The sequence below is a fragment of the Protomyctophum bolini genome (genome assembly GCF_963924005.1).
Source record: "Protomyctophum bolini genome assembly, chromosome: 22".
NCBI lineage: Eukaryota > Metazoa > Chordata > Actinopteri > Myctophiformes > Myctophidae > Protomyctophum > Protomyctophum bolini.
Genome location: NC_137883.1, coordinates 1768289 through 1789570, shown reverse-complemented (window position 1 = coordinate 1789570; position 21282 = coordinate 1768289). Strand labels below are relative to the sequence as shown.

At 37.0% G+C, this 21282-nt stretch overlaps 1 protein-coding gene across 1 annotated transcript; it reads right to left on the bottom strand.

Annotated features, from left to right (window-relative positions):
• Positions 1-3412: 3412 nt before the first annotated feature.
• LOC308310441 (E3 SUMO-protein ligase ZBED1) lies at positions 3413-6431 on the bottom strand (the record flags this gene model as incomplete). The annotated part of the gene is made up of 5 exons (XM_080756784.1): positions 3413-3828; positions 3936-4026; positions 4114-5193; positions 5775-5894; positions 6135-6431. The coding sequence occupies 5 exons, from the start codon at positions 6429-6431 to the stop codon at positions 3413-3415; spliced, it is 2004 nt and encodes a 667-aa protein (XP_080612910.1).
• Between the last annotated feature and the right edge of the window lie 14851 nt (positions 6432-21282).

Genomic DNA, 21282 nt, shown 5'->3' with positions numbered 1-21282 from the left:
TTGTATTATTTTTTGTGTTTTGTGTTGTGTCTTTGAATTTTGCATGCTTCATGTGGTACTAGGTGGTTGGGTTATTGTCTGTCTTGTATTATTTTTGGTGTTTTGTGTTGGGATCTTTGAATTTTTTATGTTTCATGTTGTCCAAATGGGGTTGGGTATTGTCTGTCTTGTATTATTTTTGGTGTTTTGTGTTGGGATCTTTGAATTTTGTATGCTTCATGTGGTACTAATGTGTTTGGGTTATTGTCTGTCTTGTATTATTTTCGGTGTTTTGTGTTGTGTCTTTGAATTTTTTATGTTTCATGTTGTCCTAATGGGGTTGGGTATTGTATATCTTGTATTATTTTTTGTGTTTTGTGTTGTGTCTTTGAATTTTGCATGCTTCATGTGGTACTAATGTGTTTTGGTTATTGTCTGTCTTGTATTATTTTTGGTGTTTTGTGTTGTGTCTTTGAATTTTTTTTATGTTTCATGTTGTCCTAATGGGTTGGGTATTGTATATCTTGTATTATTTTTTGTGTTTTGTCTTTGAATTTTGCATGCTTCATGTGGTACTAGGTGGTTGGGTTATTGTCTGTCTTGTATTATTTTTGGTGTTTTGTGTTGGGATCTTTGAATTTTTTATGTTTCATGTTGTCCTAATGGGTTGGGTATTGTATATCTTGTATTATTTTTTGTGTTTTGTGTTGTGTCTTTGAATTTTGCATGCTTCATGTGGTACTAGGTGGTTGGGTTATTGTCTGTCTTGTATTATTTTTGGTGTTTTGTGTTGGGATCTTTGAATTTTTTATGTTTCATGTTGTCCAAATGGGGTTGGGTATTGTATATCTTGTATTATTTTTTGTGTTTTGGGTTGTGTCTTTGAATTTTGCATGATTCATGTGGTACTAATGTGTTTGGGTTATTGTCTGTCTTGTATTATTTTTGGTGTTTTGTGTTGTGACTTTGAATTTTTTATGTTTCATGTTGTCCTAAGGTGTATGGTTTATTGTCTGTCTTGTATTATTTTTGGTGTTTTGTGCTGTGTCTTTGAATTTTGTATGCTTCATGTATGAACCTTTATTGAGAAAGGATATCCCCTTGAGATGCATCATCTCGTTTTCGAGGGGGTCCAGCAACATACAGTAAATACAAGACAATACAACAAGTACAGTCATACATACATAATCGAGGACGAAACAAACAACAAAGCTCTCCTAAAACTAGCTGCTCCCATCCCACCTATTCACCCACAACATGGTATCAATAAGTCAAAATAGTATAGTATACAAGATGATGAACATACATCGGAAGAACATCAGGCCGAGCATCATGACAGACGTGAGAATGCATTAACAACATTGTCAATACATCATAGCAGAGTACAAACATGCACTTGAAAATAGTAAATAGTAAATAGTAAATAGTGAGTAGAACATTTGCCACATGATGTAAGGAGAGAGGGAACAATCCGAACAATAGGAGGCATTTAGAAGCAGGAGCATGGTATTTGGAGATGGGTAAAGATAGACACCTTAAAAATATTGAAGGAGTTAATGGATCTGAGGGAACTGGGGAGATTGTTCCAGTCGACAGGAGCTTTAAATTTAAAAGCACGCCGACCAACTACTTTTCTGATGTTGGTGGGGGCTGTAAGGTAAAGATGGTCAGTGTGCCTCAGGTTGTAAGGTGAGCTGAAGGGACGTAGATATTGTTTTAAGTATTCCGGGTAATTGAAGTGTATGCATTTGAAAATAAATAGAAGCCAGTGAGAGTGTCTTCGAGCTTTTGGTGTTAGCCAGTTGAGGGACTCGTACAGGGTACAGTGGTGGGTCATATAGGGACACCTCAGTATAAATCTACAGAGATTGTTGTATGTTACGTTGAGGGGATAGAGGTGTGTATCGGAGGTATTTTGGTAAACAATGTCAGCATAGTCTAAGATAGGGAGAATTAGTTGAGAGATGATTCTTTTCCTGACCTGAAGGGTGAAACAGTTAATTGATCGATATAGAATTTTCAGGCTGAAATTAACTTTCTGGATAACAGAGGTGATGTGAGGCTCGAATGTCAGTTGAGGGTCGAGCCAAAGGCCGAGATATTTAAATTTGTCAACCATTTCGAGCTGTGTGCCGTCAGCAAATGTAATTGCTAGAGGCAAAGAGGTTGGTCTTGTGGAAAAGACCATGCTAACAGATTTATTTTTGTTTAATATCAGCTTGTTAAGATGGAACCATCTTTGAACTGCATCAAAGTCAGCCTGTAATGTACACTGGATTTGGGCAATGTCGGAATTTGATGCGTGGATGACTGTGTCATCGGCATATAATTGAATTTGGCAATCAGAACAGATTGTGGGTAGGTCATTAATAAAAATGGAGAAAAGCAGAGGCCCCAGGGAAGAACCCTGGGGTACACCTTTCTCTATAATTTTAAATTCAGATCGGTTCCCCTGAAACGAGACACACTGACGTCTAAGATGGAGATATGAATTAAACCAGAGAACTGATTCTCGGGAGAGACCAATGGAGTGTAATTTGTCGAGGAGTAGGTAGTGGTCTACAAGATCGAATGCCTTGGTAAGGTCGATAAATATAGCACCGGTGTGCATGCCGTTTTCGAATGATGAAAACATATCATTTGTAAATTTTATGAGTGTTGTAGTGGTGGAAAAATTGGGTCTGAAGCCAGATTGAAATGGAGATAGAATGTGAAAGTTATTGGCATACTTGGAGAGTTGTTTAAAGATTAACTTTTCAAAAATCTTTACTGTGCTATTTATAATAGAAATTGGTCTATAGTTGTTGAGATCATGAGGATCTCCAGCTTTATGTAGGGGGGTGAGGCATGCCACGGTATGAGATTTTACAGTACGGTACGGTGACGGTATTGGAAATCTATACCTCGGTATTTCGCGGTATTAAGAAGAAAAAAAAACATTTTTTTTTTTTTTTTAAGCAAAAAAAAGTATACCAGTGCGCAAAAATAAATGAAAACGACAAGTATCATTCTTAGAAGAAAGAATATTGCTTTATTTAAGCAAAGTGTATGCGTGTGTGTCAGACAGGTAACCAACCAACAGTTGGACTGGGCAGAGGGATAAAGATAAGTACAGTGAACAGTCAGACTCGTATGAACATAGCTGGAATAAGACATCTACTGTACTGTGTATTAAGATTTAACAGTAACACTTGACCATGAGAGCCATGTAAAGAACAGAGTAACACTTGGAGGTTTTCCAGAGCCCTGTAAAGGTTAAGGCTGGTACAGAACTAAAGTTACTAAACACTTTAAATAAAACCACTTTAAATAAAAACACTTGATAAAACCACCTGAGAGATTGAGCCCTGTAAAGGCCATTAAAGAACTGTAACAATACTGTTAGGCGCTCAACATGTCACACACAGTCACACACACAAAACAAAACATTTGGTTAGGGCAGGTTGTGATGAAGGAAGGCCAGCATGTTGACCTTTTCTACCAACAGTCGTGACCTTTGGGGAGAGAGGATGTGGCCAGTGGTGCTAAATGCCCTCTCAGAGGGCACACTGGTGGCAGGGATGCACAAGTATTTCCTTGCTACTGTAGCTAGGAGTGGAAACTGCCTTTGATTGGCATGCCACCACACCAGTGGATCATCATCCGTTTTGAGGCATGGCAGGGCCAGGTACAGGTTCATTTCCAACTCCACCTTCTCCTCTGGGCTCCTCTGGTCTGCTGGGCCTTGGAAGTCATCATGTCTTGCTCGTGTGCGTGTGGTGATGATGTGTTTCAGGATCCCAGAGAGCGTCTTCATACTGGCAGTGGCAGGTCCTGCAGTTTCTAGAGGAGCTTCTCCTGGTGCTGGCCCTGGGGATGTCATAATCACAAATCACAACCATAAATACATTGTTTGAAAAGTAGAATACAAATGTACTTGATTTTATTATGTGTATGTGTTTGTCGCTGAAATATACCTGGTGATGGTGCTGCTGGGGGAGGTAGGAGCTTCATGACCTCATGAGTGATGATCCTTTTTGTCTCATCAACATTGGCAGAGAAACCAGCCTGGAATCGAGGATCGAGGAAACAACAGAGATCTATGAGCCGCAGCTGTTTTTCGGAATACCGTGCTCCCAAGTCAGCTCTAATTACCATCTTCATCTCTGTGATGAGATCAGAATCAGTCGGTTCATCTTTGAGAATCTCTTTTTTGATGTGCTCGATGACAGGTTTCAGAGCTGATATGGTGACCTTTTTTTCTGAGGCAAGGGCATCTGTGAAGGCGTTAAGGGGTCCAAGGACCTGGCACATGTCCTCCATTGCAGTGATGTCTTCAACACTGGGCATGAGCTTACGCGAGTTCCTGTGTGCGTGAGACAAAAGAACACCGCCGACAGCCTCCTTCAGCTCCAGGAATCTTGATACCATTTGGAAGGTGGAGCCCCACCTGGTTACAACATCATGGATGAGAGCATGGTCATTCTCAAGATTCAGGTCTTTCTTCTTTTCCTTGAGATCCCGTTTCTTTTTCCAACTTCGTGAAAAGCCTTCCACCACACGTCTGCAGGACTTGATTGCATCCTCTACTTCAGCAATTTTTATGGACTTGTTAATAGCCAGGTTGAGGTTATGGCCAAAGCAGCTCAACCACTCCCATGGGCTCTCTTCAAATGCCTTCTTCACGTTGGACCCATTATCTGTGGTGAAGGCGACAATAGCTTCCATTTTAATGTTCCATTCCTGGAACAGACTCTGAACCATCTCCATGATGGCACTATGCGTGTGATCTTCAGGAAAAAACAAGGTTTCCAAGCAGTGAGACATCAGCTGCCATTCTGAGGAGAGATAATGGACGGTAAAACTGATATATGGTTCACCGCCTCCAGAGCTGCTGGTCCACAGGTCAGTGGTCCCTGAAAACCACACCCCATCTGACACTTTCTCTTGCACAGTGACTCGCAATTCCTTGTACATTTTTTTGATCTCTGTATCACCAAAGTAAGTTCTGCCTGGTACATTGTACTGTGGGACAGCTGTCTTCATCAGATGTAGGAATCCAGGTTTTTCTACCACTTGGAAAGGCATCATATCTTTTCCTATAAAATAGGCCACTGCTTTAGTGAGTTCCTTTGCCTGCTTTGATGTTGGATCCCACTTCACACCTTTGGCAAAGGAGTCTTTGAGTGAGGTCTGGTTCTGAGTTGAACTCCTAGCTGCTTTGTCCTCCAAGTCCTAATATAAAAAAACAACACAGTGGAGTTGAATTAGTACATTAAGATAACCATTTTCATACAAGATCAAAACATTGAAGTGCAAACTTTATGTAAAGTAATACAACTTATATTTGATGTATGCTTGTACTGCAGCATATTATGCTTCAAATAAATCCAAACAGAATAGATCCTTCCCATATATTTTATTAGCCTATGAAATGAATAGTAAAGTGATTTTAAATCCTTCCCATATATTTTATTAGCCTATGAAATGAATAGTAAAGTGATTTTAAATGTTTATTTATATTTCAGTCACTAAAGTGTATATATATATATATATATATATATATTAGCCTGTTAAATTAATTGATTAATAAGCGATTTAAAATGTTTATTAATTCATATTTCAGTCACTAAAGTATATATATTTTATAAGCATATGAAATTAATGTAATAGTAAATTGATTTTAAATGTTTATAATTTATATTTCAGTAACTAAAGTATATGTAGATGCCCGTTTGTTTTGTAATATTATACAATATGAAGTTAATAGTCTAATGTTGCATTCACTTTCACAACAATCAGTCACGCAGACAGACGCTGGAAACTTGAGTCTTTGCATCTTCATGTTGCTGGGCGCTGGCTTCCATTGCCAATGAATAGTAGACTGCATCTTTTACATGTGCCCGTGTGAACGCAACGCAGTCAACGTAACGAGTCTAACGACAACGACGCAAAGAGTTTTTTCCTCATGACGTCACTGCCATGCGAAAAAAACTGATCTACAAGTACAGAAAGCATTGCGACGCAACGTGGCGACAGCTTGTATATCTGCTGTTTTGAACGACACCGTTCAACGTGGAATGCTTGCGAGTGCGACAGACAGTCACTATGTGTCGCTATTTTGAAAGAGAAGATACAATAACAAGAGGCTACAACGGACTGGATTATTTATTTACCTTGGCTTTCAGTTTAGCATGTTCAGCTTTATGCCAGTCATGGAGATGGCTTTGCATGTTTGATGTATTTGCTTGTCGTGCAACAACTTTCTTTCCGCACAGCTTGCATGTTGGCTCCCCGTTGTCTGCAATGGATCCGTCAGACTTTTTCGGATAGCCAAAGTACTGCCAAACATTTGACCGTAGACGCTTAGCCGGCGGATACAACGTTGGCGAAGCTGGAGCTGGTGTTGGTGCCGGTGGTGGGGATTCTGGCCCATCCTGGCCTGGGGGAATATCTGCCTGTGGCTGTGCCATGCTAACTTTTACCTACAACCTGTGGAATGGATCTTTTTTATAACAAACGTTAGGGGGGGGTTGGTTCTTGGTTGGACTGAACCAACACGACAGCCAATGGAATACAATTGGACCCAAGTGCAACACCCTCTGGCTCTGACAAGGTAGGAAGCACTTTTTAAATCTACCGCAGCTGTGTGAACCAAAGTGAATGCACTGTCTGTGACTTGTGCGAGTGGAGTTGCGCTGCATTTGTGCAATGTGTGCAGCATGCGCCCGCCCGCCGGCGCTGCATTAAAATACCGTAAGCTCGGAAATCTCACGGTATCAACACCGTGGCTGTTCCTGTCGCGGTATTACCGAAATTCGGTAAACCGCGGCATGCCTAGGTGACACTGACACATTTCCAGATTGACGGAATTTCACATGTTGATAAAGAAAGATTAAATAAATCAGAGAGTGGGAATGAGAGAATATGAGGTGAAATTTTCAGGAATTTGATCTCTAAACCATCAGGACCAGCAGCACCTGACCGTAACTCCCGGATTGCCAGTTCGACATCAATTGGAGTGATTTTGGCAAAAGAGAAGGAGCTACCAACTCTGGGATTATTCGGGGGGGCATGAGAATAAGGTGGGCCCGATTGGGAGCTGCAAACAGAGGAGAAGTGGTGACTAAAAGCATTGGCTATTATGGAAGGATCGCCAGTTAGCCCGTCATTGATCTTAATGAGATTAGGAGTTTTACTTGTTTTATTAAATATGTTATTAATTCTGTTCCAGAATTTTTTGGGGTTATTGAACTCATTATTTAGACAGTCCTTGTAGAAATTTGCTTCGGCATTTCTAGTTTTGGTTTTACATGTGTTCCTTAAATGTTTATATGTGTTCCAGTCAGACGAATCATTTGATGATCGATATTTTAGCCAGGCCTTGTCTCTCTGTTTGAACAGCTGAATGAGTTCACCATTAATCCAGGGTAAGTGTCTACCTTTAACCTTGATGGAAATCCAGGGGGCATGTTTATCTATGACTTTGTTAAGTTCTGTATAGAGGAAGTTCCAAGCGTCTCCAACCGAGGGTATTAATTGAAAGCGATCCCAGTTAATGTCGAGTAAATCATGGGTAAAGAGTTCATTGTTCAAATTTTTAAGCTGTCTTACTTTTATATATTTTGGTGGTAAACGAGGTAATTGGATCTTCCACACACAGAAAATAATTGAGTGGTCACTAAAGCAGTCGGGTAAAACCCCAGATTTTGTAATTCTGTCAGGATGAGAGACAAGAATCCAATCTAGCAGAGATTTAGTTAAATGAACAGGATCGACTCTGGTAGGTTCGCTAATGAGTTGGGTGAGATTACTGCTGTTGATAGTATTACGGTCATTGGATGATGACCTTTCAAGCCAATTTCGGTTAAAGTCCCCCAAAATAATGTTTTCATTTAGCCGATCTATGGAATTGATAGTAGACAGGATATGTTGTATCGATTCAGCGGGAGCATTTGGAGGTCTATAAATATTTCCTATCACCAAGTGTTTATTTTCATTCAAAATATTATATTATTACAAACAGGCGGCCTGTTGTATTAATATAATATTTTGAATTAGTACCACATGAAGCATGCAAAATTCAAAGACACAACCCAAAACACAAAAAATAATACAAGATATACAATACCCAACCCCATTAGGACAACATGAAACATAAAAAATTCAAAAGACACAACAAAAAACCCCGAAAATAATACAAGACAGACAATAACCCAAACACATTAGTACCACATGAAGCATGCATAATTCAAAGACACAACACAAAACACAAAAATAATACAAGATATACAATACCCAACCCCATTAGGACAACATGAAACATAAAAAATTCAAAGTCACAACACAAAACACCAAAAATAATACAAGACAGACAATAACCCAAACACATTAGTACCACATGAAGCATACAAAATTCAAAGACACAGCACAAAACACCAAAAATAATACAAGACAGACAATAAACCATACACCTTAGGACAACATGAAACATAAAAAATTCAAAGTCACAACACAAAACACCAAAAATAATACAAGACAGACAATAACCCAAACACATTAGTACCACATGAATCATGCAAAATTCAAAGACACAACCCAAAACACAAAAAATAATACAAGATATACAATACCCAACCCCATTTGGACAACATGAAACATAAAAAATTCAAAGATCCCAACACAAAACACCAAAAATAATACAAGACAGACAATAACCCAACCACCTAGTACCACATGAAGCATGCAAAATTCAAAGACACAACACAAAACACAAAAAATAATACAAGATATACAATACCCAACCCATTAGGACAACATGAAACATAAAAAATTCAAAGATCCCAACACAAAACACCAAAAATAATACAAGACAGACAATAACCCAACCACCTAGTACCACATGAAGCATGCAAAATTCAAAGACACAACACAAAACACAAAAAATAATACAAGATATACAATACCCAACCCATTAGGACAACATGAAACATAAAAAAAATTCAAAGACACAACACAAAACACCAAAAATAATACAAGACAGACAATAACCAAAACACATTAGTACCACATGAAGCATGCAAAATTCAAAGACACAACACAAAACACAAAAAATAATACAAGATATACAATACCCAACCCCATTAGGACAACATGAAACATAAAAAATTCAAAGACAAAACACAAAACACCGAAAATAATACAAGACAGACAATAACCCAAACACATTAGTACCACATGAAGCATACAAAATTCAAAGATCCCAACACAAAACACCAAAAATAATACAAGACAGACAATACCCAACCCCATTTGGACAACATGAAACATAAAAAATTCAAAGATCCCACCACAAAACACCAAAAATAATACAAGACAGACAATAACCCAAACACCTAGTACCACATGAAGCATACAAAATTCAAAGACACAACACAAAACACCAAAAATAATACAAGATATACAATACCCAACCCCATTTGGACAACATGAAACACAAAAAATTCAAAGATCCCAACACAAAACACCAAAAATAATACAAGACAGACAATAACCCAAACACCTAGTACCACATGAAGCATGCAAAATTCAAAGACACAACCCAAAACACAAAAAATAATACAAGATATACAATACCCAACCCCATTTGGACAACATGAAACATAAAAAATTCAAAGATCCCAACACAAAACACCAAAAATAATACAAGACAGACAATAACCCAACCACCTAGTACCACATGAAGCATGCAAAATTCAAAGACACAACACAAAACACAAAAAATAATACAAGATATACAATACCCAACCCATTAGGACAACATGAAACATAAAAAATTCAAAGATCCCAACACAAAACACCAAAAATAATACAAGACAGACAATAACCCAACCACCTAGTACCACATGAAGCATGCAAAATTCAAAGACACAACACAAAACACAAAAAATAATACAAGATATACAATACCCAACCCATTAGGACAACATGAAACATAAAAAAAATTCAAAGACACAACACAAAACACCAAAAATAATACAAGACAGACAATAACCAAAACACATTAGTACCACATGAAGCATGCAAAATTCAAAGACACAACACAAAACACAAAAAATAATACAAGATATACAATACCCAACCCCATTAGGACAACATGAAACATAAAAAATTCAAAGACAAAACACAAAACACCGAAAATAATACAAGACAGACAATAACCCAAACACATTAGTACCACATGAAGCATACAAAATTCAAAGATCCCAACACAAAACACCAAAAATAATACAAGACAGACAATACCCAACCCCATTTGGACAACATGAAACATAAAAAATTCAAAGATCCCACCACAAAACACCAAAAATAATACAAGACAGACAATAACCCAAACACCTAGTACCACATGAAGCATACAAAATTCAAAGACACAACACAAAACACCAAAAATAATACAAGATATACAATACCCAACCCCATTTGGACAACATGAAACACAAAAAATTCAAAGATCCCAACACAAAACACCAAAAATAATACAAGACAGACAATAACCCAAACACCTAGTACCACATGAAGCATGCAAAATTCAAAGACACAACACAAAACACAAAAAATAATACAAGATATACAATACCCAACCCCATTTGGACAACATGAAACATAAAAAATTCAAAGATCCCAACACAAAACACCAAAAATAATACAAGACAGACAATAACCCAAACACCTAGTACCACATGAAGCATGCAAAATTCAAAGACACAACACAAAACACAAAAAAGAATACAAGATATACAATACCCAACCCATTAGGACAACATGAAACATAAAAAAATTCAAAGACACAACACAAAACACCAAAAATAATACAAGGCAGACAATAACCCCAACACCTAGTACCACATGAAGCATGCAAAATTCAAAGACCCAACACAAAACACAAAAAATAATACAAGATATACAATACCCAACCCCATTAGGACAAAATGAAACATAAAAAATTCAAAGACACAACACAAAACACCGAAAATAATACAAGACAGACAATAACCCAAACACATTAGTACCACATGAAGCATACAAAATTCAAAGATCCCAACACAAAACACAAAAAATAATACAATATATACAATACCCAACCCATTAGGACAACATGAAACATAAAAAATTCAAAGACACAACACAAAACACCGAAAATAATACAAGACAGACAATAACCCAAACACCTAGTACCACATGAAGCATACAAAATTCAAAGACACAACACAAAACACCAAAAATAATACAAGATATACAATACCCAACCCCATTTGGACACCATGAAACATAAAAAATTCAAAGATCCCAACACAAAACACCAAAAATAATACAAGACAGACAATAACCCAAACACCTAATACCACATGAAGCATGCAAAATTCAAAGACACAACACAACACACAAAAAATAATACAAGATATACAATACCCAACCCCATTAGGACAACATGAAACATAAAAAATTCAAAGTCACAACACAAAACAACAAAAATAATACAAGACAGACAATAACCCAAACACATTAGTACCACATGAAGCATACAAAATTCAAAGACACAACACAAAACACCAAAAATAATACAAGACAGCCAATACCCAACCCCATTTGGACAACATGAAACATAAAAAATTCAAAGATCCCAACACAAAACACCATAAATAATACAAGACAGACAATAACCCAAACACCTAGTACCACATGAAGCATACAAAATTCAAAGACACAACACAAAACACCAAAAATAATACAAGATATACAATACCCAACCCCATTTGGACAACATGAAACATAAAAAATTCAAAGATCCCAACACAAAACACCAAAAATAATACAAGACAGACAATAACCCAAACACCTAGTACCACATGAAGCATACAAAATTCAAAGACACAACACAAAACACCAAAAATAATACAAGATATACAATACCCAACCCCATTTGGACAACATGAAACATAAAAAATTCAAAGATCCCAACACAAAACACCAAAAATAATACAAGACAGACAATAACCCAAACACCTAGTACCACATGAAGCATGCAAAATTCAAAGACACAACACAAAACACAAAAAATAATACAAGATATACAATACCCAACCCCATTTGGACAACATGAAACATAAAAAATTCAAAGATCCCAACACAAAACACCAAAAATAATACAAGACAGACAATAACCCAAACACCTAGTACCACATGAAGCATGCAAAATTCAAAGACACAACACAAAACACAAAAAATAATACAAGATATACAATACCCAACCCCATTTGGACAACATGAAACATAAAAAATTCAAAGATCCCAACACAAAACACCAAAAATAATACAAGACAGACAATAACCCAAACACCTAGTACCACATGAAGCATGCAAAATTCAAAGACACAACACAAAACACAAAAAATAATACAAGATATACAATACCCAACCCCATTTGGACAACATGAAACATAAAAAATTCAAAGATCCCAACACAAAACACCAAAAATAATACAAGACAGACAATAACCCAACCACCTTGTACCACATGAAGCATGCAAAATTCAAAGACACAACACAAAACACAAAAAATAATACAAGATATACAATACCCAACCCATTAGGACAACATGAAACATAAAAAATTCAAAGATCCCAACACAAAACACCAAAAATAATACAAGACAGACAATAACCCAACCACCTAGTACCACATGAAGCATGCAAAATTCAAAGACACAACACAAAACACAAAAAATAATACAAGATATACAATACCCAACCCATTAGGACAACATGAAACATAAAAAAATTCAAAGACACAACACAAAACACCAAAAATAATACAAGACAGACAATAACCCAAACACCTAGTACCACATGAAGCATGCAAAATTCAAAGACACAACACAAAACACAAAAAATAATACAAGATATACAATACCCAACCCCATTTGGACAACATGAAACATAAAAAATTCAAAGATCCCAACACAAAACACCAAAAATAATACAAGACAGACAATAACCCAACCACCTTGTACCACATGAAGCATGCAAAATTCAAAGACACAACACAAAACACAAAAAATAATACAAGATATACAATACCCAACCCATTAGGACAACATGAAACATAAAAAATTCAAAGATCCCAACACAAAACACCAAAAATAATACAAGACAGACAATAACCCAACCACCTAGTACCACATGAAGCATGCAAAATTCAAAGACACAACACAAAACACAAAAAATAATACAAGATATACAATACCCAACCCATTAGGACAACATGAAACATAAAAAAATTCAAAGACACAACACAAAACACCAAAAATAATACAAGACAGACAATAACCAAAACACATTAGTACCACATGAAGCATACAAAATTCAAAGACACAACACAAAACACAAAAAATAATACAAGATATACAATACCCAACCCCATTAGGACAACATGAAACATAAAAAATTCAAAGACACAACACAAAACACCGAAAATAATACAAGACAGACAATAACCCAAACACATTAATACCACATGAAGCATACAAAATTCAAAGATCCCAACACAAAACACCAAAAATAATACAAGACAGACAATACCCAACCCCATTTGGACAACATGAAACATAAAAAAATCAAAGATCCCACCACAAAACACCAAAAATAATACAAGACAGACAATAACCCAAACACCTAGTACCACATGAAGCATACAAAATTCAAAGACACAACACAAAACACCAAAAATAATACAAGATATACATTACCCAACCCCATTTGGACAACATGAAACATAAAAAATTCAAAGATCCCAACACAAAACACCAAAAATAATACAAGACAGACAATAACCCCAACACCTAGTACCACATGAAGCATGCAAAATTCAAAGACCCAACCCAAAACACAAAAAATAATACAAGATATACAATACCCAACCCCATTTGGACAACATGAAACATAAAAAATTCAAAGATCCCAACACAAAACACCAAAAATAATACAAGACAGACAATAACCCAAACACCTAGTACCACATGAAGCATGCAAAATTCAAAGACACAACACAAAACACAAAAAATAATACAAGATATACAATACCCAACCCATTAGGACAACATGAAACATAAAAAAATTCAAAGACACAACACAAAACACCAAAAATGATACAAGACAGACAATAACCAAAACACATTAGTACCACATGAAGCATGCAAAATTCAAAGACCCAACACAAAACACAAAAAATAATACAAGATATACAATACCCAACCCCATTAGGACAACATGAAACATAAAAAATTCAAAGACACAACACAAAACACCAAAAATGATACAAGACAGACAATAACCAAAACACATTAGTACCACATGAAGCATGCAAAATTCAAAGACCCAACACAAAACACAAAAAATAATACAAGATATACAATACCCAACCCCATTAGGACAACATGAAACATAAAAAATTCAAAGACACAACACAAAACACCGAAAATAATACAAGACAGACAATAACCCAAACACATTAGTACCACATGAAGCATACAAAATTCAAAGATCCCAACACAAAACACCAAAAATAATACAAGACAGACAATACCCAACCCCATTTGGACAACATGAAACATAAAAAATTCAAAGATCCCAACACAAAACACCAAAAATAATACAAGACAGACAATAACACAAACACCTAGTACCACATGAAGCATACAAAATTCAAAGACACAACACAAAACACCAAAAATAATACAAGATATACAATACCCAACCCCATTTGGACAACATGAAACATAAAAAATTCAAAGATCCCAACACAAAACACCAAAAATAATACAAGACAGACAATAACCCAAACACCTAGTACCACATGAAGCATGCAAAATTCAAAGACACAACACAAAACACAAAAAATAATACAAGACATACAATACCCAACCCCATTTGGACAACATGAAACATAAAAAATTCAAAGATCCCAACACAAAACACCAAAAATAATACAAGACAGACAATAACCCAAACACCTAGTACCACATGAAGCATGCAAAATTCAAAGACACAACACAAAACACAAAAAATAATACAAGATATACAATACCCAACCCATTAGGACAACATGAAACATAAAAAAAATCAAAGACACAACACAAAACACCAAAAATAATACAAGACAGACAATAACCCAACCACATTAGTACCACATGAAGCATACAAAATTCAAAGACACAACACAAAACACCAAAAATAATACAAGACAGACAATAACCCATACACATTAGGACAATATGAAACATACAATATTCAACGACACAACACAAAAAATTGAAAAGTATAGAGTTAAAGATCTATAAGGAGACTATTTGGTTACCAACTCTCCATGATTTAGCTGGGGAGGGTCACCTGAACCCTCTCAAAGACCATCGGTAACCCCCGGACCATTGCTTGAAAACATTTGCACTAGGTGACTGAAATCACATCAGGGCATAAATGGTATTACAGTTGTAAATATATATATAGAAATTGACCACTAGGGGGATATCCTTGACTTACACAATAATTACATTCAAGGACCACTGGTGGTCCCCAGACCAATGATTGAAAAACATTTCCCTAGATGACTGAGATCACATCAGGGCATAAATGGTATTGCAGTGTAAATATTTATATATAGAGATTGACCACTAGGTGGAATCACACACCCACTGTCGATGTATGTAAGGAATTTAAATACTAACTTGATTAATTTATGCATACAATTCACTTCAAAGAGTGGAGCCCCCACCTCTGTGTTTATCTAATTTGCATGTCTGGCACCTGGTTAGAACCCATCCCCCCCACCCCCACCCCCGCGCTTCATTTAATTTGCATGTCTGGCCCATGGCATTCCACAAAGAGTGGGAGCCCATCCCCCCACCTCAGCCCCAGTGACAAACAAACAAATTTACATTTGTTGGTTTTTCACACCTTCGATTCAGCATCTCTGCTGGCTTTTGGGGATGTCACAAGGAGACGCAGGGAGAGAGAGAGATGAGATCAGCTAATCACACACACATCATGCATTTATAAATAACTATCATTAGTTTTTATTATTATTTCATAATAAACTATTATATGCTAATTATATTTATGGATATTTTATTGGTTATGGATATTTATGATTTATGATTATGCTAATTATATCTATTTATATCTATCTATTTTAATTACTAATTTGCATAATTAATTATGCAAATTATGCATTAATTGCTCACTAGCGCCACTAGTGGCCAAAAAGGGGGGCGGCGCATCAGCCATATAAGACTACTCATATGCTTCCTCATTTTTCTCGGCGTCCTCAGCAGCTCTTGCTTCGGCTGCAGCGTCTCTCACGGCTGCTTCGTCCCCATCGAGCACGTCTTCGTCGTCGATATCAGGCTCGTTCAGTATAGTGTGTTTAAGCTTTTTCAGTCTTAGGTGCCAGAGGAATTTCACCAACCATAATTCGAAGTTCCGTTCATCTCCATCAAAACAAATCCGACTCCACCGGCTTCCATCATGTTTCGTCCTGCTGGGCCCATAACCTGTTGGCAGAGCAGCTGCCATCGCAGCAGTAAGGTAGATATATACCTGGAGCTAGTCGGTCTATAAGGAGGAAATAATAACACAAGGAGGCAGCAGCGTCTGTTCACATCATCCTTGTCAGCTGTACACAACTAACGAGGGGCGTTTATTTAGCCAATTTATACACATAGTAAATAGGCACTTCCTGTTAGCAGATCAGTCCTTCAGAATAAATGGTTTCATATATATGTATACACACAATATAGATCATATTCCAACAGTCTGCATATATAATGTTTTCTGTGCTGTCACCAGTATGAGCCAAGGGCCAATATACTGTGTGGTACAGCCTTGTATATTTATACGTTGCACAGTTGACTCTTGTTGGTATTCTATCACCCGTATGAGCCCAGGGCCAGTATACGGTGTGTGATATAGCCATGCTGTATATTCTATATATACACAGGTCTGCGTATATAATGTTTTCTGTGCTGTCACCAGTATGAGTCAAGGGCCAATATACTGTGTGGTACAGCCTTGTATATTTATACGCTGCACAGTTGACAGTTGTCTGTATTCTATCACCCGTATGAGCCAAGGGCCAGTATACGGCGTGTGATAGTTATACTGTATATTATATACGTTACAAGGGTAACTGGGTATATAATAATTCTGTCCTGTCGCCCGTACGAGCCAAGGGCCAATGTACGGTGAGTGACAAAGCGTTATACATTTGTAAGTTCAATAGTAACTGTTCATCTGTATATTTATCTCTCTCTGTGCTGCCTGTCACCCATATGAGCTGAAGCTAGGTCAATATATGGTGTGTGATATAGCATATGTTGTATATTATATACGTTACAGGGTAACTGGGTATATAATATTCTCTGTCTTGTCACCCGTATAAGCCACGGGCTAACGTACGGTGTGATACACGCCACGGGCTAACGTACGGTGTGATACAGCTTTATACATTTGTAAGTTCAATAGTAACTGTTTATCTGTAGGCCTATATTTAAATGTACAGTTTCCATGTTAACATCATAATATATGTAAATAAGTATAATATTTATATCACCACAGCTCCTCACGGAGAGCGAGTCACAGTAACGAGACGGGGGGAGCAGAGAACGCGTGGCGTCTCCTTCTTCCCCTGGGAGATGAGTCACTATAGCTGCCCAGCGGGCTAGCGAGGCACGCTCCGCAGTCTATAGGGAAGGTGTCCGTTCCCGAAAGTAAGAGCCGGGAGGGACCGGCAAACAGACAGACAGTACAAACGAAAGACTAACTCTTTAATCATTATTTCTCTCACTTGAGTGATCTTGGCTTGTTAATATTAAAAATGTTTAAAAAATAACGAGAGCTCTGGTGTGTGGATATGAACAAACTAGAGCTCCAAAATGTTAATTCAGGCCATATTTGAGGGTGGCCCTGACGCCTGGTTTCATTATGTTTTGGGTTTACAGGCTACTTTTCTATACCTCTTTAATTATTTCGTATTTGCTTCTTTTTTTTTTTTCAACTTAAATTTTATTCATTTTTCATGAACAGAAAAGACATACAAGGACATACAGAAAGCAAAAAGACAAACAATCGAACATTACAATACGTGTTGCCAACTCAGTAAATAAAAAGTAAAAACAGTAGATAAATGCTTGTAAGAAATAAAAAATAAATGCCAAACATTCTGGATTCTAGCTCACCTGTTGTTCAGTAGTATAATCGAACCATTTTTCCCATTTGTTTTCAAAAGACTCTCTTCAATCTCAAATTAGCAGTCATTCTCTCCATGTCAAATATTTCTGAGACTAACTGGAACCATTCATCTATGGAAGGAGGATCTACCTGTAGCCATTTCCGAGTAATGGCTTTTTTCCCTGCAGCCAGAAAGATTTTCATCAGATACCTGTCACTTCCCATAATTTCTTCTGGTATATCTCCCAAATACAGCATCAAACAAGAATCTAATATTTGAAAGCCCAGAATCTCCTGTAATTTCTCTGTGACATTTTTCCAAAAGGAGAGAATTTCAGAGCAACCCCAGAAAACATGATAGTGGTTTACATCTACCTCTCCACAGTTTCTCCAGCACAACTGGGGTATTCCAAGCTGTTTTGACTTAAGTTTTGGAGTGATAAAAAAGCGGGAGGTGTTTTTCCAGCAGAATTCACGCCAGGTGTTGGAACCAGAAGTTGTGTGTTGTGTTCTGCAAATATTTAACCATTGTTCACTGGTGATTTGGGTATTCAGTTCTTTCTCCCATTTCTCTTTGATGTAATCGGTTGTATGTTTTCTGGAGTCTGAAATACTTTTATATAATTTTGATACTATTCTCTTTGTTCCTTTCGTATGTGCCTGAGTAATTAAATTAATAAGTTCACTTTGAATAATTTGTGGTTCACGGTTCTGGATTTCTTGATTGAAATAGTGACGTAGTTGGAGATATCTAAAGAAATCTTCCTTTTCTAGAAAATATGTATCTCTCAGTTTCTGAAAGCTCTGTAACCTGTTTTCTTCCATAAGCTTATAGTAGGATGTGATGTCATGATTGGAGAACCAAAACTTAAACCTCTGATCTAGTATCGCTGGCTTAAATGCCGTATCAAAGGCAACCCATCTCAGTATTTTTGATTGCTTTTCTATTTTTAGTTGTTTGACGAGGGTGTGCCATGTCTGTAGTGTGAAAGATGTGATTGGATCTAGTTTATCTATACTGGCTTTGGTTAATTGTTTATCACCTAACATGGCTTGTATTGGGATATCCTGTTCACTTAGTTCTATGCTTTTCCATTTGGCGTCTGTGTCGTTGCCACACCACAAAGCAACAAATCTAAGTTGGGCTGCATAGAAATAGTCTCTAAGATTCGGTAGTGACATGCCACCCTTTTCCTTACTTAGCTGTAATGTTGTGTATTTAATTCTTGGTTTTCTGCCATTCCAAATGAATCGTGAAATTTACTTATCCCACTCATTGAATTGTTTAAATGGAACATTAACAGGTAGAGACATGAAGAGATATAAGAGTCTTGGTAGGATATTCATTTTGATAGTTTCGATTCTTGAACTCAGGGTTATAGGGAGCACAGTCCAGCGGGTAAGGTCATTTTTTATTTTGGAGTTGATAGGATTGAAGTTTTTGTCATACAAGTTATCAAATTCTTTTGTTATCCAAACCCCTAGATATTTTATGGCTTTTAAATTCCAGTTAAAGGGGAAGTTTTGTACTGTATTAGCTCTTGGAGCAAAATTGTAGGCTAAAACCTGTGTTTTTTGTACATTTAACTTATAGCCTGAATATCTACCAAATGTTTTAAGAAGGTCGAAGAGATGTGGGAGGGACTGTTCGGGATTAGTTAAATAACAAAGTACATCGTCTGCATATAAAGCCAGTTTGTGTTCTATTCCCTTTATGACAACACCTTCTATACTTTTATGTTCTCTAATGGCCTGGGCTAAGGGTTCTATGAAAATAGCGAACAGAACTGCGGACAGCGGGCAACCTTGTCTCGTTCCACGTTCCAGCGTGATGCCATCTGTGAGACGTCCATTTACCCTTATTCTAGCAACTGGTTTAGAGTAGAGTGCTTTTATACAATTAACTGATTCCTTAGAAGAACCCATTCGCTCCAGTTCGTATTTGCTTCTTTGTGTTGTGTTTAGCTACTATTAGATAAAAAAGAAAAGAAAAAAATAATTGAATCAAATATAAAATTGATCTGCAAGCACAGGCCTATTAAGCACACCACCTGCCATAGGCACATTAGATATTAAGCTCAAGGTTTCTCTCCCCCTTCCCGGGTACAGAGGCATAGCCCCTTAGAATGATTAGTGTTATTATGGTGTTACTTGACATCATACATTTCTGTATGTCTGCGTGTCTATGTTGTGTAATTTGTTTAGTGTTTTTGTTTAGTTTTTTGTTTGCTATTACTCACTACCCCAACGTTGTCTTGTATTTAAATGTATTTAACTCCAAGTGGTATTCTGATAAAAATTAATGTAAATATTACAATTGTGTGCATCTTCAGGCGGGCATTGACCCTTATACATCAGGTTTCACCAGAGGTAATCGTAATGACAGGCTCCATTTATTTAATGCAACTGCAAGATTTAAGCTAAACCTACTCCAAGTACTATGTCTAAATTATATATAATATCTTGGAATGTAAGAGGCTTGGGTCACGCTATTAAACGTAAAACAGTTCTAACACATCTTAAAAAACACAAAGCCTCTATAGCACTATTACAAGAAACTCATATGACTTCAATAGAGCACTTAAAACTAAAAAACGGCTGGGTCGGGCAAGTTTTCTCCTCCTCTTTTAAATCTAATAGTAGAGGAGTCGCCATCCTTATCGACAAACAGATTCCTTTCATATTTGAAAACCAAATACTTGATTCAGAGGGAAGATATATTCTAATTACTGGTTCCATGTGTGGTCAACATATGACACTATTAAACGTATATGCTCCTAATGAGGACTGTCCTGAGTTCATGGCTGAAATGATCACGTTGTTTAGCTATCATTGTAGAGGTGTGGGCCTAATTGCAGGAGATCTCCATCTCCTAATGGATCCAATGGCTGATAAAGCTCCGCCTACACTGGTGAGATCAAGATCCTCTGCAGCCCTGAATGGTCTGTGCGAGGAGGTTGGCCTCATTGATGTATGGAGGGAATTTAACCCCAACTCTAGAAATGATACTTTTTTTTCCAACCCACACAAATCCTATTCAAG